This window comes from Perissodus microlepis, chromosome 3 (genome assembly GCF_051167445.1).
Source record: "Perissodus microlepis isolate ML-2025 ecotype Zambia chromosome 3, ASM5116744v1, whole genome shotgun sequence".
NCBI classification, from domain to species: Eukaryota; Metazoa; Chordata; class Actinopteri; order Cichliformes; family Cichlidae; genus Perissodus; species Perissodus microlepis.
The window spans coordinates 20,099,926-20,123,109 of record NC_140463.1 but is presented as its reverse complement, the minus strand read 5'-3'; the positions used below and the strand labels follow the sequence as shown (position 1 = coordinate 20,123,109).

General features: G+C 38.1%; 2 protein-coding genes across 6 annotated transcripts; one reads left to right on the top strand and one right to left on the bottom strand.

Moving 5' to 3' along the window:
• Positions 1-3,925: 3,925 nt before the first annotated feature.
• LOC146390448 (uncharacterized) lies at positions 3,926-18,538 on the bottom strand. Of its 5 annotated transcripts, XR_014799826.1 has the most exons (8): positions 18,455-18,538; positions 18,174-18,229; positions 17,707-18,066; positions 16,326-17,560; positions 15,366-15,420; positions 7,240-7,389; positions 6,842-6,918; positions 3,926-5,541 (listed from the first exon to the last, which is right to left on the bottom strand). XR_014799826.1 is itself a non-coding variant. In XM_084923484.1 (4 exons), the coding sequence occupies exons 2-4, from the start codon at positions 18,220-18,222 to the stop codon at positions 17,376-17,378; spliced, it is 594 nt and encodes a 197-aa protein (XP_084779610.1). In that variant the 5' UTR covers positions 18,223-18,229; positions 18,455-18,538; the 3' UTR covers positions 15,182-17,375. The 5 variants fall into 5 exon arrangements, 1 of the variants encoding a protein (XP_084779610.1); XR_014799824.1 differs by having other exon boundaries at positions 15,366-17,560; XR_014799827.1 differs by having other exon boundaries at positions 15,366-17,557.
• On the top strand, positions 13,431-15,200 carry LOC146390449 (histone H4-like). Its single transcript, XM_084921460.1, has 2 exons — positions 13,431-13,444; positions 14,809-15,200. The coding sequence occupies exons 1-2, from the start codon at positions 13,431-13,433 to the stop codon at positions 15,128-15,130; spliced, it is 336 nt and encodes a 111-aa protein (XP_084777586.1). The 3' UTR covers positions 15,131-15,200.
• Positions 18,539-23,184: the final 4,646 nt, after the last annotated feature.

The following is a 23,184-nucleotide window of genomic DNA, read 5'->3' as shown; positions in this document are numbered from 1 at the left end:
GATAACAGTTATGTTTACGTTTAGATTTATGTTTCTAACAAAGTAAATAATTTCACAGAGTCAGAGAACTTTAAAACATTGTGAGGTTTTCAAAGCTTAAAAAAAAGAAATGACACAAAACCTGGGAATAAAGTGTCATGGTTGGCTGTGTGGCAGGCAGGCAAGCAGGAGTGGTGGACCCAAAATGCAGGACTCAGACTCGAGGGATGAACTCAAAATACTCAGCTTTATTTGCTGGCACGGGAAAACAAGCATAAAAAGCAAACTAAACTAAACTGGGAAACAACATAGACTCATGGGAAAAGATCCACACAACATGAGGGTGAACTGACGTTAACGACGCAACAACAAGAACTAACTGACAGGGACTAAAATACACTGGCAGGCACATGAGGAAACGAGGAACAAGTGGGCACACAGCTGGGACTCATTAGGCTAGTAAGGACAAGGAAGTAAAACAGAATACACTAAAATGAGACAAGACCTTCAAAGTAAAACAGGAACTCCACAGGCAGAATTCAGAGACAATACTAATACAGTACAGAGGAAACAGGAGGAACATGAGGGCAGAACTAAACCTAAGAGATAGACATCACAACCCAGAAGGACATGAAATCTAGAAAAGCAAAACAGAACCCAATAAACAATAATATAGAATCAAAACACTGGGCCACAGGCCCAGGACCGTGACATAAAGATTGTCACAACAGTTTCGCCACTTCCTCCTTTTCCTCTTTTCAGACTCTACTCTTTTTTAAGTGTCCACCAGGTGTCCTCACAATTTCCCTACCTGCTGTCATTACCGCCCATCCACTCTCTATTTGATATTCCTCACATCCAAGGGCGTAGATTTGGTTTTGGCATTGGTGGGGACGGATGATTCAACCACCGAACACTGCCCTGTTTCTTTTTTTTTTTCCTTTTTGTCTTTGCTTCTTGATAAAAAGAGGAGAAATATACTTGCCTACATATGCTATACTACATGCTTTTAAACCATTTAAAATTACAATTCAAAATTATAATAGTTTTATATGTGAATTATATAATGTTGAATTACTATTAAACAAATGACTGACTAAGTATTTTAGACATTAGTTTACTTCAGCCATACTCCATATAAATCAGGTATCATACAAAAATAAAAATAGCTTCAAATACAGTCATGACAATAAAAGAATATGACTTTAAGGACTTAACAACATTATTTCAGTTATAGGACACCAACATCTCTTATACATTAGCATTAAGGGAACACTGAATGACCTGGTGGGTTTTATCCATAAAACTACTCATCTAAGATTACCACAAAGTAAAAGATCTCTCAGCAAAATGATGCAACATTTTAGGCACACTATACAAACATTACTGATGAGTCACTCATCAGTAAAGTTTGTAGGGTGAGTGCATTTTTAAAACAATTTGTGCAAACTGCACTACAAGGTGGAATATTTGCAAAATCATGACTACCTCATGATATTTTGTCTCAAAAAATTAACCCTATGAATATGTCAGTGCCATTAGGATGAAATTATTGTGTCACCAACATTTTAACGTTAGACATATAATTTTAACAGCCTCTGTAAACTAATATCCTGGCTCGCTCGAGGCTGCCGTTTTCTCTGACAGTTTCAATCAAAATTAGAAATGCTGCTCTGAGACTGAGAGAACTAATAGTGCTGCCTGTTGTGCAGTTAGTTTCCAAAACACGTTATTCATGGTTACATACAATTTTAGACTGATGTGGGCCAAAGCCTAGCATAGCCTGTAACGTTATTATGACGGACACATTTTATGAGTTTACTTGGCTTTAAGTGAGTTACAGGTTTCTTTGAAAAATACTTTCTTATATCCAGGTTCTTCCTTTTTGCTGCCGTCCTCCTCTCCTCCTCGCAGTGCAGGCTTGCAGCTGCTAAAACTAAACAGAGCTCCCTGAAAGGCACAGCCAATCACATTGGCCATATTCGTCACATGACGTAGGACTCTAGTAGAGAACGTAATTGAACTCTTTCTGCACCGCTGGGTGAATGAGACGTTGACAGATCGTTTTTTTCTTTCTATCGGGTTCGTTTTTCTTTACTTGAAGAGATCAAATTATTGGTGGGGATAATTCAATAATCGCTGGACATTGGTGGGGACATGTCCCTTCCGTCCATGCCAAATCTACGCCCTTGCTGACATCAGTCAAGCTATCCCTGCCTTCATTTCATTCCTTAATGATTTTTTTTTTTTTTTACCAGAATGATCTATTAAATGTTGACTGAGCTCCATACTTTAAATCTTTGAATCTTTCATGTCTGAACTGAACTGGATGACCTTTTCCTCTAATGTCTACATTTGATCCTCTGTGTTCCTGTTACTCTGTTAACAGCAGCTGTGACACCTAAAGCTTCAGCCATGAGTCATAATTTATAATGTGGACTCTAAACTTCATGAACTCTGAAACTTACTGTGTGTAAAACACAATGATGCATTGAAGGAAACACTCATATATCCAGTAAATGTATAAATGTATGAAACCTGGTCAGTCTATACAACAATCTACTGTACTAAAATGACAATCAAGCAGCAAACTCCTTGTTACACATCAAACAAAATTCCACATGAAATCAAATGAAATTTATCAGTATTGTATAAGAGAGGCAAACTAACAAGAAGCAGATTCATGAGAGAAGCTCAAATTTTTCTGTGATGCTCAACTTCATTATCTGACCTCAGATTTACTATAAAACCTGGAGCATGTGCACAGGAGTGCCCTTTCCAGCAGATTACTCTGTAGCAGGCCGACATGCAGGAGGAAAAAAAACACTATACGGGAGACATTTGGGAAATACAGGAGACAATTTTAGACCAACACTCAACACATTCTTCATCTTTAGTAAGTTTCAGGTCAAGGTACAGTACTAAGGTGTCATTAACAGTGACACTTGAGGTCAAAGTTCATCTTAAGGAGACAATGATCTGTTGCTTTCTTTAATCCTTAATCCTTAAATGAGAAAAAGCAGCTGTAATCAAAACATTAAAGGCACATATCAATCCATCTGACTCAACAAATGGTTTCTGTGTTCTTGTTTTATTTTTTTATTTTATTTTTTTTATATTTTTATCCTTAATGTGAACGTGTTTTGATCTCTCACTGATTCTGCTGAACCTAAAATGACTGAAACATATTAAAGATGTTGTTTTCCCTCACAGTGAACCAAATGTTTATTTTATTTTTGAAGTGACAGAACAAAGTTATGCTCAATGTTCACTGCTCACATTTCACAGACCTCACCTGTATGTCTTTATATCGCCTCACTGATTTCAGCCTTCTGCAAAATAGTCCCAGCTTCCTACTCCATCATGTCACAGTATCAGAATCAGTTCATCATGAACAAACAGAGGGGGAAAAAATCAGCATACACTAAAAAAAAAATTGTTACAACTAAAATGAATTTTTATACTCAAATCCAGAATATTGTCAGCTCTCTATCATCAACAAGAAGCATTTTCTATTTTATCTCAAGTCATTTTCTTTTACTTCGAGAAAGTGGTAAAGACAGTCACTCTTGTGCTTTTGTGTCTCAGTCTCTGTATTGGTGAGATGCTTTCAGTGAAAACTTCTGCAATTTGTCCATCATCAGTACACTGTAAAATATAACTTGTTGTTTCAACTTAAAAATATCAGGTAAAGGGCTGCCTTAAAATTTTAAGTTAAGTCAAGAAATAGAGTTTGTTCTTGTAACACAACCAAATGTTATGTTGATGAAAAATCACATGTTGTCTAAACTTTCATCTTAGTTTAGTTGACTGAGATTTGTTAGTCAGTTCAACTCCTTTAATTGTCATTTTTACTTGGGAAAACCCTTTCAGCTAAATTAAAATAATCTATTGTTTAAACTCTTGTTTAAAAAACCCAAGTCAACTGAACTAGGGTTCAGTTGACTTGGGTTTTTTAGTTAATTCAAATACTTTAGTAGTTCTTTTAACTTAGGAATCTATTATTTTAGCTTAACTAACATAATCTGTTAGCTAAGTTGATTTAAGTTTATTAATTAACTGAGCTCCTTAAGGTAGCTGAGTGAACTTGTAAATCAGTTTCATTTTAATTATCAGAGTTGATTGACTGGATGTAAAGAAAAATGTGTATTGAACATCTTAAGTATTTTTTTTTTTTAGCTTTCTAACATCCATTTCAGCAAAACTACCTGTTAGGTTTATCTTAGATCTCAGGTTTAAATATCTACATTCCTTTAAATTAATTTTCTGTTGTTTACAGAAAAAACAACAGTTTCTTAGACCATGCACTAGTGAGACGCACTGCCTTCCACCAATGTTCATTAGGACGTTCTGAATTAGGGCTGCCACAAACGATTATTTTGATAGTCGACTAGTCACCGATTATTTTTGCAATTAGTCGACTAATCAGATCATGCATCCATTGGACGTACAGTTTATTGCACCAGCATGCATCTGCTCTTATATAACTATCATTAGCTTACAGCTTTAAGTGTTTAAGGTATGTGCTAACTAAAAATAAAGACAAGATGATAGTTTATTAAATTTTAATGAAATTTGCAGATTGTTTCGGTGAAGTTTAATAAACTCCTTGCTATCTAAAATATAACAGGACATCAGAGTTTATTCTCGAGCATCTCACATTTCTGATAATCAGTTGTCTGCTTGACGTTTATTCAGCTGTGTAAAAACTATAACTTTAAGCTCAGCCAAACCGATTTACTCAGGAACAAATAAAATACTAAAAAAAAGCCAAACAATAACATTTTTAAGTTATCTAAGTCACTTATATATGTTTCACCTGAGTAGCGAAAGACGGCGGTGGGTTTGAAAACGATTTGTCGGGAGTCCGGTGTTCTCACCAGCTCTAGTGAGCCTTGCCGCCGGCTAACTATCGAGCTAGTGGGTAACAGACGTCTCCGAAAACGTCAGAGTGCTTTTGAAAATATGTGGTGTCTTGATAAACTGAGCCGATATTTGAGGTTTACACAGCTACATTCTCGCCTGAAAATATGCTAAACGTTTATTTTGTGACCCAGAAAGAATAATAAGAGTAATATTAAAACTAACTAGCTGCCGCCATTGTTGGAAACTCAGCTGGGCTGCGCTATGAATTCTGGGACACAGCTTCTTCTTCTTCTTCGGGGTTTAACGGCAGCTGGCATCCTTGTACATGCAGTGCTGCCATCTTCTGTTTCAGTCCGTTATTACACTCTTAAATCCTACTACTTATTCCTGCGTCTTTTGGGATCTTACAAAGCTTCAAACGACGCGTCGACTATTAAATCAGTCGTCGACTAGTCGACTAATCGTGGCAGCCCTATTCTGAATGACTTCAAAGATGCCCTTAAGTTCCTTTGGATAGTCTATGTTGAGGGCAAAAAGAAGGCCCATCAGCATGGAAATGGCACTTGAGACATCCCTCAGATTAGACAGGATTACTGCCGCCTCAAGGACAACCAACACATCGATGATGTCTTCTTCTTTCACCATCACAATGCCAACTTTCATCCTCTTAGAAAACATGTCTTCAATACCTGTCGGCTATAAAAGGGTTCAAAGACAAAAAAATAATAAAATTACACAATTACAATTACACAATATCCCTCGTGCTTAAGAATTCATGTCTTTCCAAGGAAGAGCCATACTGATGCCTTGGATGATGCTGATTGGCTTTGGGTAACACTTATTAGTTGTTAAAGTTTTTTCAGAATGAGATATGCACCCCCATGTTACAAATCCATTTCTTGCTTTAAACAAAGACCATGTTCATAAATAACTGAGCATGTCTTCAATTGCAGAATTCAAACAAAATTTTCAATTTAAATGGTAAATGGCCTGTATTTGTAAAGCGCTTTACTAGTCCCCTAAGGACTCAAAAGCGCTTTACACATTCAGTCATTCAAACACACACGGGTGGATGACTGAATCGTGGCTCAAGAGTTGACAGTTCGTCTTATAATCGGAAGGTTGTCGGTTCGAGCCCCGGCTCCGACAGTTTCAGTCGTTGTGTCCTTGGGAAAGACACTTCACCTGTTGCCTACTAGTGGTGGTCAGAGGGCCCGGTGGTGCCAGTGTCCGGCAGCCTTACCTCTGTCAGTGCCCCCCAAGGTGGCTGTGCTACAATGTAGCTTGCCATCATCAGTGTGTGTGAATTTAAATCTACTTATGCTAAATATTGGCTGTGCTCTAAACCAAATCTGGCTGAGAATACATGAAATGTGTAAACTGCAGCTACACTACAGGATCAGATTGTGGCTCCATAGACAATGCTTCTTTAATCAGTTTATTGATTAAAGTTTATTCCCCCCCCTATATTAACAGCATGAAAAAAGAGCATAAAGACATGGCTGAACAGGTTGCATAATTGGCACTGAATATCAACATCCACCTTTACCCAGCTGCCCAATGACTCTGGGCCAGTAACCTTTAATTGCTTACCCAGTCTACACAGTCTCTTTTCCAGGGTCCAGGACATTTCACCAAAGTATTGCCCCCCACAGCTGTAGCAGTCACTGCAGGCCCTTAAATATCCTAATATCTCTGCCATTACAATATGCAATGTGAGAAATCAAACGTAAAGCTGAAGTGAACAGTACAGAAGTGAAATGTCAAAGACCCTGGTGAAGACAGGAATAAACACAAGACACTAATAATATCAATGCTAGCTTGCCAGTTAGTTTCTCTGAAACCCAGTGTCAAAGATCTTGTAATAATACATTTGGTGAGGAAAAAGTACACATGTTATCATGTGGCATCTATTGTTTCATAGATGTCACATGTTTAATTTAAAATCCACTGTGGTGTTGTCATTATTAAATTTACTAAAAGAAACAATGCTAACCTTCACAGTCTTGAAAGTGTGTGAGGGATCTTCCTTTAGAAAATGAGGTCCTCTGTCCTCTTCCTTTGTGTAGGGATCTGGTCAAAGAAGTCAAAAACAAAACAAAAACACTTTTTAAACAGTGTTTATGAAGCATGTAGACAGCTCCAAATTCACAGATTTTTGATACATAATTCCATCAATATATGATTATCATTGGAGATTTTGAATCAGGCTTAACAGGACATTCAAGTAGAATATGATATCCAACCTACCACCAATATACACAGTAAAAGTTACCACACTAAATGTCCAGTTGTGAAATATGATGACATACTTTACTTATCAGCTTTCTTTCAATGAGTTCATCAGTTGAACTGGATAACCTAAAACTTTAGATTTCGCAGTTGAACACTTACATCATCACCACGCATTTTATGAGCCTAGTTAGCCCTCCTATGCTGCTCTTGATTTTGTACAGCTCCACGAACCTCTCCATAATGGTCAAGCACAGCAAAAAGGAACCCTTTCAGGTCAACAGATGTAAGACGGGCAAATTCTGCTTCAACCTGAGCAATAGAAGAAGAGGGGTGGGGAGTACAGGCAGAAAAGATTCTTTGAGACCCAAATTTAAGCAAACCGTCATCTGAGGACCATTAGAGAAAACACAAACACACAAAAGCAAACAAACAAAAAGATGCACTTTACCTGCTGTTCAGTGAACAAGGAAGTTCAGAGAACAATAAGCTCTGTCTTGAAATCTTTTAAAGTAGAATGAGTGTGAAAATGACTTATGTGATATAAAACTTTAGTAAACGTGCGATTAAAAGAACACTGAGTAAAAGGACAAGTAACAATTTCCTTATTCCTCAGATGTTTACCTTGATGAGCAATACTGCTTTAGTCCAACTGCCTCATTAAATTTACACAACAGGCTTTTTACATTAAAGCCAGCAAGTCCATTACATACTCCCTTTTTATATCTGAAATACTGTGCACATTCTGTGTATATGTAGTGGACAGCAATTTACCCAAAAGAGTGCAAAGTTTGCAAGTCCACCTCATTTAAATGACAAAGTCAGATGTGATCATCTAGACCTGTGAAAATAAATTAATGACAAACCTTCAGTTATGGATGTTATTACAACCACAAGAACCTAAACAGTCTGCTCCACTGCTTTTGTTAATGAATCATTTGTTGGTAGCACGTCTGAATATTTAGTTTATGCCACCTGCATGCGATCATCAATAGTGCAATCAGTGTTGGTCAAGTTACTTGAAAAAAGTAATCAGTAACTAATTACTGATTACTTCCCCCAAAAAGTAATCCCGTTACTTTACTGATTACTCATTTTCAAAAGTAATTAATTACTTAGTTACTTAGTTACTTTTTAAAAACACGATTTACAACCTGAATAGGTGATAAAGCGATAGATCTTTCAGCCCAATTCTACTTTTTCTGCATAATCCATCATACAAAATGTAATCAAATGGAAAAGTCTCTTTTTAAAACTTTTATAGTTTTATTATTTTTAATCTTTTAACTTTATGCATCAAGCAAAAATTTAATTATATGCAACATTCTCTGACTGGAAGAAATTTGTTTAATATTTAAACCTATTTTCTGCACATTCCAGCACATAAAATAATTTTTTTTTGTGTTTACACTCAGTCTTTCAAATAGATGCAAGTAAAACACAGCAGAAAATAAATAAAATCAAAGACTAGCGGTCCTTTTGCTCTATTTTCACCTGTAAAGCAGGAGTTGGGTAGGCGGAGGTTTACCCTGGTGCAGGTGTGCCGCAGTGGTCAGTGGAAGGATACGGCAGTTTCTCTGTGAATTTCCCATTACGTGGTAGCGCACTCAGAGCTTGCTTGGAAGTTTAGGGGTTTTTTTCGCTGTAAAAAGAAGTTTTCTTCCCACGCACAATGCTAATGGACGCTAATGTTTTTGTCACTTTTTATGGAATCAAACTCAAAGTAAGGTCAGTACTTCCACGCTTTAAACGCTGCACGCTCATACTCTCTCCCATACTCGATATATGATCCACTGTTGATCTGCACACAGCTGTTGTCAGGACCATCGCACTTGCTTACGTCACTGTCGTGAGACATTCTCACAAAAAAATCACGGTTTTAGTAACGCAGTAACGCAGCGTTCCTACGGGAAAGTAAAGGTAATCTAATTACCGTTTTTGCAATAGTAATCCCTTACTTTACTCGTTACTTGAAAAAAGTAATCGGATTCTCTGAGTGCAATATTACTTCTTAAGAAGTACCTTGACACTACAATCTTTATATCATTTGTTCTACAGAGCTATGACAGAGCTATCATGTGTTGTCCCTGAGCTGATGCAGCACATGTGTTAAAATTTAACTGTCTTCCCCACGCCCTTAGAAAACTTTTATTAAATTGAGTAAATTGTGTACTAAATTGATTTGGAGGACACACCGCAAGTAATGCAGAGGAAATTAATGTACAAAGGAAAATAAAAGAAAATGGAGATTTCCCTTACCCCTTCCACTCCTTGTGGCTGTTCAGAAACGAATTCATTTGTTCAGAAATGAATCCACACTTGCCTCTTCGACTGATGGTTACAGTTTCTTCTTCGAATGAACAAAGACTTAACTCTTCCACTCACTTTTGCTGTTAAGAAATGAATCTGAATGGTTGCTTGATGGACTCCTAAATTTACATCTCATGTAAAAGAAGACATAAAAGAAAACAGGAGCGGCTGAAACTACCGCCATCTACCGGCCTTTGGCGGAAATGAGGAAGAGCATGACTGTGACTGCGGGTGGAGTAGCTCTGGTTGTCTCCATCGCAGTTTACTGTACACTGAATAAATACACTTGTAGATTTCCCAGAAATAACACTGACATGATATTGTGAGTGCGATTTGGTTCGGTTAGATTTAATTTGTCATTACCAGAAGACAATGGTTCCACAATAAGAATAGAAGAGTGGGCGGAGCCACTGAGCTTCGAGTCGTCCAGCGAACCTCGCACCGTCTGTTTTCTTTTACGTCCGCCGAGCACACATAATAAGACGGCTCCGAGGGGTTGAACTTCATTCGACTTTGCTCGTTCAAAGAAGAAACTGTAACCATGAGTGGAAGAGGCAAGGGCGGCAATTTCGCCTGAGTTTATCCCTTCCCTTCTGCTTGTAGCTCCTGTGTGTTTAAACATGCCCTCCTATGTACCTTTACCCTATGCCTCTAAGTTTGGCAACCTATGGGTAAGGTTGAAATATGGTGGAAGTAACGATCCACCTTCCCGCGATTATGTGGCAGAGGAACTCCTTTTCCAATCTTCTTGGGTAAACCCGCAGGACATCTATTCTTTCATCTCGTTACCCAATAGAAGAGAGTTTGAGTTGTGCTTCCTTCAAGAAGCCCCCTTACGACGGTTTTTGGAAATTCATCATACCAACTTAAATCATCCTAAGTGGAAGGAATGGTCTGTAGAATCCCCAGTCCAGCTAGAAGTCACAACAATTGTGGTGAAATTTTGGACAGGAAGAGTTCCGGACCAAGACATTGAGCTCTATCTACAAAGGTACTGCGAAGTCTTACAACCTCCTGTTAAGCCGGTTGACAAATTCGGCTTATGGTACGGCGTAAGAAAATTCAAGGTACGAATGCGAAGAGATGAAGCAGGTCACATTGTTTCCATTCCTAACTCCATCTCTCTGGGCCCTTTTAATGGGCGTGTCATATATCCTGGACAGGCAAACAGATGTTTTGTCTGCCAAGCTCTAGACCATCAAGTAAGAGACTGTCCTACCTATAAGTGCTGGAAATGCGGGGAGTTGGGTCATAAAGCTAAAGAATGCCAAAATGACAGCGAGTGTTCCCTGTGCGGAATGAAGGGACACACCTTCTTTAAATGTCCCAAATCCTTTGCTAATATAACTAAAGTTTCCCAGCAGCCCTCCATGAGTGTTTTTCGCACGAACCTTCCAACCACCTCAGCGCTGCCAGTAGCTTCAAATCCAGCCCCGCTACAAGAAAGGCTCACACATGGAAATGTGTCCTTAATAAATCCATTGGCTGTCCCTGAAGCTGCTTTAGGACAAGAAACCGGTAATAGTACCACAACAAATCTTCCAGGAGTAACAGAGCCGCAGTCAGACAATAACAACATAGAGAAGGATTTGACGCTCTCAAGACAACTTGAAGAAATAACAGTAAAAAGTGGAGAAGAACCGGGAGACCAATCCTACTCACAAACCTCTGATGTGGAATGTGAGAGCGATGACGAGCGAAGAGAAAGCGAGGAAGAAAATTCATCAGAAAGCTACCTAAGTGCAAGTGATAGTGAAGAATCACCCATTTCGACTCCTGTGGAGATTTCTCCTATGGATGATCCAGCAAGACGAGATGATGCGGATCCACAAACAGGGATTTTCCTTAACAAACAGCATCCTGCAATGGAGGAATTGGTCAATGAAACAACGAAAGGAGGAAGGAAAAGAAGTGTCTCGACGGCGTCTTATAACAGAGATAAGAGAAAAGATGATCGATCTACCCCTCCACAAGGTAATGTTGAATCTACAATGTTCCCTCTCTCTACCGAATAACCTCCTATTATATAAATATGCGTACTCTTAAAATAATAACATGGAATGTTAGATGGTTACAATCAGAAAGACTAAGAAAGAAGAAAGTGCTTTTTCTGCAAAAACTGGACTATGATATATTGTGCCTACAAGAATTAAGATTGAAAACCAATGAAGATTTTGAAGAGCTGATTAAATTATGGGGTTCAAGCCACTCAGTAGTCTCAATAGGGGAAGATAGTGCAGACGGGGTGGGCTTTTTCTTCAAAAACACTCATGTGAATATCATAAAGAAAAGAGATATAATACCAGGACGACTTTTACTTGTGGATTGCCATTATGGTGGTCAAAAGTTCCGGTTAATTAATGTGTATACCGCACCAGAAAGAACAAAGAAAATGCAATTGCTAAAGAAAATGAGACATTTGTTGGAATGTGGATTTAATACTGTTTTATGTGGGGATTTTAATATGGTTACGGAAGAGAATGATAGGATCGCTAGTACGATATTCAAAGAGTCCAGGGAAGGCAAACTACTTACACAAATATGTAATGACGCATCTCTTAGGGATGTATATAGGATCTTAAATCCTCAGACAATTCATTTTACAAGGTTTGACTCATCCTCTAAAACTAGAATAGATAGGATTTATATATCTTCCGAGATTTTAGCTTTAAGATATAATGATTTTGTAACTGAGTTCTCTGATCATAAGGTAGTCAGAGCTACGATTTTGTGTGGCACTGACCCTCCTTCCACTTATTGGAAATTAAATACGAGCTGTCTAGGTGACGGGGCACTAGTTTTGGAATTAAAAGCAGAAATTGAGAAAGTTTTGCAACTTAAAAAATTCACAACATCTGATATACAATTGTGGGAGATGCTGAAAGAACGTATGCAAAACTTTTTCAAATTTAAATGTAGAGAAATAAATTATGCAAAAATTATAAAGTATAACGAACAAGTAAATCAATATATTTTGTTGAAGAATAAAAAATTTAGAAAAGAGGATGAAGAGAACCAGATGGAAGAACTTAAAATTAGTATTGAAAAAGTAAATAATGAAATATTATTTAACATACAAAAATCTATGGGAGGTGATATAAATGGTAATAAAGATTATATGATTGGTATTAACCAAAAGAAACGTAATAATGATTTTATTTCTTCTATAAGAGATGAGGGAGGAAACTCCTTTGTAAACGAAGTAGATAAAAGGCGAGTTATCAGAAGGCTATGTGCCCATATGTTCTCTCCGTTATCTACAAAAACAAGTGCAGCAAAATACCTGTTAAGTAAAATAGAGCCTCTGGACTCCATCCAATATACCTCACTTTTAGGAAATATTACTAAAGAGGAGGTAGAATGTGCGATCAGTCAGTTAAACATAAACAAAACCCCTGGTTTAGATGGGCTTCCGTCCGAATTTTATAAAATAGTTGTGAATGAAATATCCGAATTTTTAGCCAATGTTTTTAATGAAGGCATGCATGAGGGAACTTTGGGTGACTCCTTTTATAATGGATTAATGTGTTTGCTATATAAGAAAGGGGAAAGAGATAATATAAATAATTATAGACAATTAACAATAATGAATGTTGATTATAAAATATTTGCTAAAATAATTATGAATAGGTTTGATGAGGTATTAGATAAAATTATAGAAAAAGAGCAAACATGTGCAATAAGAGGTCGTCTGATGTGGGATAACTTATGTACTTTGCGTGAAATAATTTATAGTAGAGAAGATACAGAATTTTTCATTTTAAGTCTTGACCAAAGGAAAGCCTTTGATTACATTTCCCACTCTTATTTGTGGGAAGTAATGAAAGCGTATAATATGCCTGAAACCTTCATCTCTATGATTAAAGTATTATATAAAAAATCCCTTGTCCAGATTAAAGTAAATGGAAGACTGACCGAACCCTTTCGAGTCGAATGTGGAGTGAAACAAGGATGTCCTTTAAGCGCAGCCCTATATGTTTTAGCAATAAATCCGTTACTTAAAACAATCAATAGTGATAGCCGTTTTACTGGATATGTCCTAAATGACGCCTACAAGGTGACTGCCCTTGCTTATGCGGATGATGTCTCTGTAATTATTAAAGATCAAAAGGAGCTATCAATACTTAACGATTTGCTAACAAAATATGAACAAGCTTCTGGTGCTAAGCTAAACCAGGAAAAGACCGAAGGAGTTTGGTTTGGACAAAATTCAAATGAACCTGTAATTGATTTAAAAATTAACAAGGAGATGAAGATTTTAGGTATTTGGATTACTAAAAATGATCCATGTCTTTTAAATTGGAATAAAAAAGAGAGTGAAATAGAAAACGAAGTAGCTAAATGGGACAATAAAAACACGAACTATAAAGCGCGTGTGAATATCGCGAAAACGCATATAGTTTCAAAGTTATTGTTTCTGGCTACTGTCTTTCCCCCTCCTCAGAAAACTGTTATTAAATTAAGTAAATTGTGTACCAAATTGATTTGGGGGACAAACCGCGAAGTAACGCAGAGGAAATTAATGTATAAAGGAAAGGAAAATGGAGGATTAGGAGCACCAGATCTTAGCATTATTTTGATGATTCCTTTTCTAAAAAATGTATATAGCGCATTTGAGCGAAGCACCCACTGGATCCAAGGGAAGAAATCTTTGTGGAAAAAAATGAAAGGGAGAGCCCGAACGGGAGTGCCATACTTTAAACTTATGTTTGGGGATCTTGTGGATCAGTGGAATTTAGATGGTTTAAACCTTTTACAATTAAACTCAAAACAAATATATAATAAAATCAATCTAAAAAAAAACGAAGGTATGATACAATATAAGGCTGTGGAAAAAGAAGAAAATCAGAAAATAGTTAAAAACATATATGATAAAGTAATATCTGAGAACATGAGAGATACAGTGTGGCTTATCTCTGTCGGACGTCTCCCAGTAAGAGCTGTAGTTCTGTGGAGTTGCTTCGTTACCACAAAGAAATGCCCCATGGTGAATTGTGATGAAGATGAAACTCTTGATCATCTATTGTTATCATGTTACAGGACGGTTGAAATAAGAAGTAGGATGGAAAAACTAGGTTTTAATATTGAAAATAATACAAAATCAGTAAGATACGGTTTGTTTAAAGAAAAGATGAGTGAAAATAAAAGAAGATTGTTTTGGCTGGTGATGTGCATTATAAATGTACACATATGGAAAACAAGGGCTAAAGGTGTTATAGAACAAAAAATGATAAGTAGTTTCACAGTATGTAAAAACATTGTAACTGAGCTGAGAAGAAGAAAAACGAGAGATATGAAATTAGGAAACGACTTGCCGTGGGAACTTTTATTATTGTAAAATGAAAATAAGATGTGAATAATTTGTGCATGGTGTTTGTATTATGTGTATTTGTAATTGTGAAATTTGATATTTAAATAAAGTGTTAAAAAAAAAAGAAAAAAAAGTAAGGGTGGCAAAGGACTCGGCAAAGGAGGCGCCAAGCGGCACCGTAAAGTTCTCCGTGATAACATCCAGGGTATCACCAAACCCGCTATCCGTCGTCTGGCTCGCCGTGGCGGAGTGAAGCGTATCTCCGGTCTGATCTACGAGGAGACCCGAGGAGTGCTCAAGGTGTTCCTGGAGAACGTCATCCGTGACGCCGTCACCTACACTGAGCACGCCAAGAGGAAGACTGTCACCGCTATGGATGTGGTGTACGCCCTGAAGAGGCAGGGACGCACTCTGTACGGCTTCGGCGGTTAAACTCATTCGCCCTAATCCATCAAACGGCTCTTTTAAGAGCCACCCACTTTACTTTAAGAGCTTTCTTCTGTTGTAGTGGTGGGGTTTTTTTTTTTTTTTTTTTTTTAAAAGGTAACTAACCCACCTTTGATCTAGTAAAAGGTGGACATGAGTGGATGAAGCCCAATGAAGCTATTAAGTTACAATATAATCTGTGGTGTTTCCAGTATGACAAAATGCACAAATTGTAACTTACCATTTGACTCCACTGACAAAAATAAATCCCCAGCATCAAGTCTGGCTTCACAGACCTAAAATAAAAAATGTTATTATATTGTTTTCACCATTTATTCATGTTTGCTAATTTTCTGACATAAACAATGTTAGTTTTGTTACAATACAGGGAATGCAGTTTGATTAAAAGGTAAATTCTGCAGTATACCATGCCAAAAATCAGTGTCTCTTATGCCAATTATTTTATCACTACAGCTCTTTTAGTATGAAAACTCACACAATCTAGTCATACTGATCACAAGAGTTCAAAAATAAGTTCAAATAGTGAGCTGTTGTTAAGCATAAAGCATTTCAGGGTAACAAATAACTGCACAATATAATTAAAGCAAAAAATAAACACACTGGAGGACTATCTGATAAAAACTAATATAATGCTGGTTTGTAGACCATATTTTGTCTCAATCCTCAGTGCACTCTTGCAGCTTAGCGTGCAGCAGTTAATAACAACTTAAGTGATTACATAGGGGTAAACAGATGACAACAAGCATAGCAGTCCTGCCAAAAAGTTCTTTTTGAACCCAGTCAGTTATTGGAAATATTGCCTAAATGAACTTCCACCAAAATACAACAGCCTGTGAACTTGAAAGAAATTTACAAGTACAGAGACAATATGAAATAAGCTTTATTAATTAGCTGAGTTAGCTTGCTAATATCGCAACAGTGGTTGAGTGCACAACCTTAAAACTAGCGGCACAATACTTGTGATTTGGACAGTGCCACATTAAACCCATAAAAAAGGCCATATGTCAGTTTATTAGGTCAAGTTTGGTCATGACACACAAGCTGGACCTTGTCGGCTAAAGTTACATTAGCTAAAGCAAACATTTCGGTAAAAGAGAAAACCCACGTCATGCCATAAATTCAAAACATGTTCCAACTTTTGTAGCTCTCTTTCCTTATAGTTATAACCAATGTTACTCACCTTGAAAGCATATTCCAAAGAAGACGATTAGAAAACGTCCAAGTAAAGTGAGCATGTCGTTAACCGCCAAATCCCCATGATGCACCTCGATAGCAGTCACGTGGGACAGTTTTGAATCCTGCTGTGCTCAACTTACCCACATTGTCAAGTTCACATAAGTTGCTGATTTAGCTGGACACGAGTTTTCAAGTTAGCTTTTTTTGGTGTAATTGGGACATTTTTAACTTGTAATTCTATGTTATAACAACAACTTCAGTCATCTATCGTCAAACTGATATAGAATAATATGTTGAAATAACAAACATCTAGAATTACATTTTACAGTGTAGTTCCACTGATCGGTCAATAATTCAACGTCGCCACTGGCTGATTCAATTACATGTCCACATGAAGGCGACAAAGGTAAACACAAGAAAACAAAGTAACTCACTGACATATAAACATGCTGACAGCTCAAAAACCTGAAGCTGCTCAATTTTCTACCTTAAATCCAACACTCTAACAGAGAGAAAAGACAAAGAAGCGCCACCTGTTGGTTTATGGTGGAAACAACCATATTTCTGCTTTTGATTATTTTCTGAATATTTATATAATTCTATACAGAATGATAAACACCGTGACACAATATTTAACATTATAAATCTATATTAGTTAAAAAATCACTATGTTGTATAGGCATAAAAGATATATATACAAACATATGGATAAAGTTTATCATTGTTTGCAGGATGAGAATTAAAAACATTAAAGTTCAGTGTGCAAAAGTTAAAAAAAAAAAAGAATCCTAAACGTCCTGAACTCACAACTGCAGTCTGACAGTTTTTATGAGATAAGAAAACAAATAAGCAGAACACTTACCTTTCCCATAAGTGACAGTGTGATAAAAGTTTACTGTTGAAGTAATGAACAATATAAACATGAAGAGGAGTTTCCTACACTGTTTTGTGGATCAGCTCTAGATTGTGGCTCATTATTCTCTTTCCACCAAATCCTCTAACAGTTTCATTTACATTGTTGATCAAACTGTTTCCACTTATTCATCTGATAAGCTCAAAGTTTTCCGACATCCAACCCTCGACTCTGTGTAGAAATCCTGTTATTTAGACAGTAAATAAATGAAAAGCAGCAGAGAAGCAGCAGAGCTGCTGTCAGTCCACAGTAGAGGCCGATCCTTCCTCGACTCTCTGTGTTTGATGCCTTAGGTTTTCTCGCAGATTCAGGAAAATCCCTCACTGCTGTAGAGACACAAACATCTGAGTCACTTATAAATAAATATTACACTAATACCACATTAAATAACTCACATCTCTAAGAAGGATCTTATTCGTCCAAAAAAGTGCCAAACTAGACATGTTTAAATTGTTCTCCTGAAACATCTCACCAGTGACGTTGAGTCGACATCTTCCAACACCGAAGCCATAATCAGTGTTGACCTCACACAGGTACAGACCCGAGTCATCAGTCCTGAGTCTGGACAGTTGAAGTCTGATTCGTCCTTCTCTGAGGGCGTCTTTGTCACTCTGGACTCGTCCTGAAAACTTTTTATCCTGAGATTCTGACACCTCAACACCTTCATGAACATGATACAGGACTGAGAGTTTATCACTGATGAAGAGTTCACAGAGGATGTTGAGCGTTTTGGTGGATCTGTCAGGTTTGGTGGTGAACGTCCACTCCAGTGTGATGTTGTGGTTCTCCTCTGCCTGATGGCAGGTCTGTGTCACATTGACTACAAATGATCCTGTTGAGGAGACAGAGAGGGAAAGAGAGGAGCAGACACACTGAGAACTGGAACAAATCTGTTGTTGAGCTTTATTTGGAGTTCATAAAGTGAAGCTGTAAACTAACCAGAGACACATGAGGTGAGGATGATGAGCAGCAGGATCCTGCAGATCATCTTCTCCCTGTGAGAGGAGACAGAGGTGAAGAGTCATCAACACATGAGGTCAAAGGTCAGGCAGTACAGCTAGAAGAAAGAAAATATACAGTCTGACTTCATTCACTCATTACAACATCTGATCATGTTCATGATGCTGATTATTACACTAACCGACCTACACTACATGACAATATGCTGTGTAACAAATTAATAAATAAATGAATATTGATAAAATAAACAAAAAACTCACAGGGAGGATGAAGGCTTTATAGAGAAGTCAGCCTGTCAAGGTGTGATCAGCTTCTTATCTTTCCTGTGAGTTCCAACATTCTTTTCTTTCTGACTATTACCCTTTCATTTTCCCTTTCAATCAAATATGATATGTTTAGGGAAAAATGAAAATGTTTGGGTTTAAATATTGGGTAATATTTATTCAAAACAGAGTCAAACGTTATTTTCAACAAAAAAGACGTGACCTTGATGTAAGCAGAGTTTTCAAACTAAGCAGAGTTTCCTAACTTTTAGAAAATCTGTACCAGATTTTCTAATAGTGTAAAATTATTAATAATTATTTAGATCCAAGAAACTGTCATTGTTAGGGTGAGTGCAGAGTTTTTTCCATAGAGCCGGTGGGTCCACTTCTGGGCAGAGTCGGTGCATTCCTACAGGAAGTCCACACCTGTTAGCAATTGAGCTTCCAGTACTTAAGTGCTCGCAGTAGATTTTACCGCTCCTGATCTTGCAGAAATTTCTCGGGTGGGTTTTTTTTTCTGTTTTCACAGCTTAAGGAGATCTTGTTTCACCTGCATGGAGAACTCCAAGTTGTCTGTTCACAGCAAACTTCCAAATGCAACCACCACACCTCAGGTCAACTCCAGCCATTTTATTTGCTTAATTGATAATGACATAAGGAAGGAACTGCACACACCTGCTCATGAAATACCCTTTTAATCAATGTCCAATTACTTTAGGTCCCTCGTAAAAAAAAGAAAGTGTGGCACATGTTAAGGAGCTGAAACTACTAAACCCTTCATCCAATTCGAATGTGGATACCCTCAAATTAAAGGCCATTATTTAACTATAATTGTAATATCTTTCAATAAACAAGTAAAAAAACAAACCTTGGGTCAGTATTTAAATATATATGGGCTTGACTGATCAGAGTAGATCAGGATGTCAATAATCCAGTTTTAACTCACAATTTCTTAGGTCAAGAAATGATTATAAACACAGAAAATAACATAAAAAACGAAATAAATAAAGTTGGGTACTCAAAAATGATGAGGTATTTTGGATGGTTACAGATTAAGGGGAATCTTTGAAAAGGACTACACCACCTTCTGTTTCAGTTAGGGCCCAGGGTGACATACATATGTTTTGGTATTACTTGAGCATTTGTGATTAACTGTACAAGCTAAGTGGCAAAGGCCAAAGACAGCAAAGACTAGGCACACATGTTTTTTTGAAGGTGTCTTTAGGCAGCAACACCGGAATTCAACAAAAGTCAGCCATCTGTCAGTAAACAATACATGTGCTTCCTGAGCTCAGTTTTATATAAAAACATGGTGGTTCCTAATCAAGTTCTTTCCACATCAGCAGCTTACACCCTCCCTCCCAGAGCACATGCACATGCAGCAAAATATACTTAGTAAGGAAACTAAAAAAGACTAATTTAAGGCAGACCCAAAGACTATTCTTCCCTATCAGAAAGTAAAAGCAAACAAAAGACAATTTTCTAACCTTAACTTCTACCAAAAAAACATGAGATAAAGGGTTTCAACAAAGAGGGCTTCTCACTCCTACTGAACTGCTGCAGTACTCAATATAATTTACAAGGAACATTTACATCAACTATGTATAAAAATGTCTTAGCGCAACACAAATATATCTTAATTAAAAATAGCTCACACTTTTCGAAAAGACTGCAGCTCATGATTCTCACATAAATGCTCAGAAGTGCAAACAACTAGCTGCCTCTTTGTTGGGTGTAGAGGAGACAAGGAGAAGCCAGGTGGCTGCCAGTAGAAGTGGGCAGATCGATCCAAACCAATACTAGTAATGCTATTTGTTCTATGTTCACCAGTATGATAATGATGAAGCAGTAGATTCAGTTAACGTGGTTTTATTAACCAGCAGAGCAGCACAGAACTTACATGCTTGGATTCAATAACCAAATGCACATACACCACTCAAAACATATACAGACCTACACGGAGGTACAGCAAGCGGATTAGGACAAAATACCAAACTGACAGCAGGTTATCTACAGCAGCGGTCTCCAACCTTTTTTGCGCCACGGACCGGTTTATGCCCGACAATATTTTTCACGGACCGGCCTTTAATGTGTCGCGGATAAATACAACAAAATAAAACTAGTACCGGTACCGAAGAAAAGAAGATTTATTCATAACACACGTGAAAAGACCCAGGAAAACCGAGTTAACAATCAAAACGATAACAAAATAACGCTGAAAACCGATAAAAACTCTTTATCACCTATTCAGGTTGTAAATCGTGTTTTTAAAAAGTAACTAAGTAACTAAGTAATTAATTACTTTTGAAAATAAGTAATCAGTAAAGTAACGGGATTACTTTTTTGGGGAAGTAATCGGTAATTAGTTACCGATTACTTTTTTCAAGTAACTTGACCAACACTGGTGCTGACAGTGCCACTCAAAGATATCTGTAGCCACAGTTGACCAAGGAAGATCTGGAACTTCATGCAGATGAAGGGGCTCTTTTTGTTGATGAGGTTTAGTGCTGTTACACACTGAAAGTGACTGTTTGTTCAATATCTCTTGACATGAATGGCCAGAAGACGATCCCCCGTGCTCTCCGGTTGGTAGCTACTACGCCGGGATGTCCTCTGTGCATGATGGTGATGTAGTCTCCTTGCAGTGATTTTGGGATCACGGCTTTGGAACCTTTAAGAATGATGCAATCATCCACAGTCAGCTCTTCCCTGAAAGGAAAATATGGACAAACTGCCGTGGGAAGGTTGTGGAGTCGTTGTGGCCAACCATGTTTGATGAACGAGCTGAGCGCTTGCAGTGTCTCATCCCCAGCTGTGTGTCCTTTAAGTTCCTCCAGGCGTGAAGAAGAGATGCAGCTCACCGTCATGACATCAAAGTTGTCCTCTTCTATAGACTGCTGGAAAGTGGATCTGCTTGGAGCATGAGACAGCGTGTCAGCCAGATACATTTGTTTTCCACATTTATATGTGAGCGTGATGTTGTATTTTTGGAGCCTCAACAACATCCTCTGTAATCTGGCTGGTGCAGCGTGAATAGGTTTCTTTAGTATGGTGACCAGTGGCTGATGGCCTGTTTCTACGACCACAGGCTTGCCATAAATGTAGTCATGAAATTTTGTACATGCGAAAACAACAGCCAGTAGCTCTTTTTCTATCTGAGCATATCTGGTGTCAGTGTCTCTCAGAGTACGTGAAGCATATGCTACAGGTTGCCTTTCCTGTAAGCAAGCTGCACCAAGACCATACTGTGATGCATCGCATGTTAGTGTCACAGGTTTGCTGACATCATAATATGACAGAACAGGTGGATTAGACATGTGCTCTTTAAGTGCTTCAAACGTAGTCTGATGCTGTGTGTCCCACATCCACTCGGTGTCCTTGTGTGTGAGATGTCGCAGAGGAGCTGTCAGATGGCTGAAGTTTGGAATGAATTTTCCAAGATAATTGACCATCCCCAGGAACCTCTGCAGGGCTTGGACCTCCGTTGGAACTGGCATTTATTTGATTGCGGCTGTTTTGGAAGGGTCTGCTTTAAGTCCCTCGCTTGTGAAAATGTATCCGACATAACTGACCTGATTCAGCGGGAATTTGCACTTTAGTGGGTTTAGTCGTAGGTTTACTTCTCTGGCACAATCAAGGACTTTTCTCAGGTTGTCGTCATGTTCTTTCATGGTTCTTCCGCCAATGAGTATATCATCAACAATGATGGCACATGGATGCCCAGCGAATATCTACTCCATGGCTCGCTGAAACACCTTGCTGGCGGCGTTGAGACCAAAAGGCATTCTGAGGAACCTGTAACGACCAAAACAAGTGCTGAAGGCGGTTAGCATGGATGATTTCTGATCCAATGACACCTGCCAAAAAGAGTTCTTAGCATCCAACAGAGAGAACACAGTAGCATTTGACATTAATGCAGCCACTTCTTCTACTGTGCGCATGGGATGGTGTGGTCTTTTCAGAGCTGTGTTTAAAACTCGAGGATTTATGCATATCCTGATTTCATCTTTGCCCTTCTTGTTGGTGGCTACCATAGAAGACACCCAGTCTGTCGGCTCGGAGACGGGAGTAATGACACCTAATTTCTCCATCCTGTCCAGCTCTGCCTTGACTCTGTCTTTCATGGCCAAAGGGATGCGATGTGCTGGGCGAACAACTGGTTTCACATCTGGGTTCAGTGTCATGCGATAGGTGACTGGCAACTTTCCAAGCTCATCAGAAAATAAGTCGCTGTATTCTGTGATAAGCTGTTGTGACAGGTCATCTGCAGACGTGCTCAATTGGTGGACGTCATTGCTGAATGATACAAGTCCCATTTCTCCACACGCACATAGTCCCAGTATTGGCTGAACATCTTCATTAATAACAAAGAATGATAGCACATGTGACTGTCCATGCAGAAAACACTGCAGCTTAATTACACCTGAGGTTTGAATCTTGCTGCCTCCAAATGCTACTAAGTTAACAGACTTGGGGTGCACTTTTATTTGTGTATCTGCTCTTATAATGTTAACTGTTTTCTTGGGAAGCACATTACATTTAGCACCTGTGTTCACTTTCATCTCAACAGGAATCCCATTAATCTGCACGGTGACAAAAACTTCCTCATTGTGTTCCACATGCACATCAGTCGCATGGATTGCATATTGCAGTTTTATTCCATCAATGTAGAATGTGTCATCTCCGCTATCATCAGCTTGGTCCGGTTCCACATGATGAACTGACTT

Excerpts from the sequence above, each read along its gene's own strand:
- LOC146390448 (XM_084923484.1), bottom strand. The coding sequence starts at position 18,222 with ATGATCTGCAGGATCCTGCTGCTCATCATCCTCACCTCATGTGTCTCT. Across the intron at positions 18,067-18,173 it reads CCTCACCTCATGTGTCTCTG|GATCATTTGTAGTCAATGTG; the intron begins GTTAGTTTACAG and ends TCTCCTCAACAG. Across the intron at positions 17,561-17,706 it reads ATGTCGACTCAACGTCACTG|CAGTGAGGGATTTTCCTGAA; the intron begins GTGAGATGTTTC and ends GTGTCTCTACAG.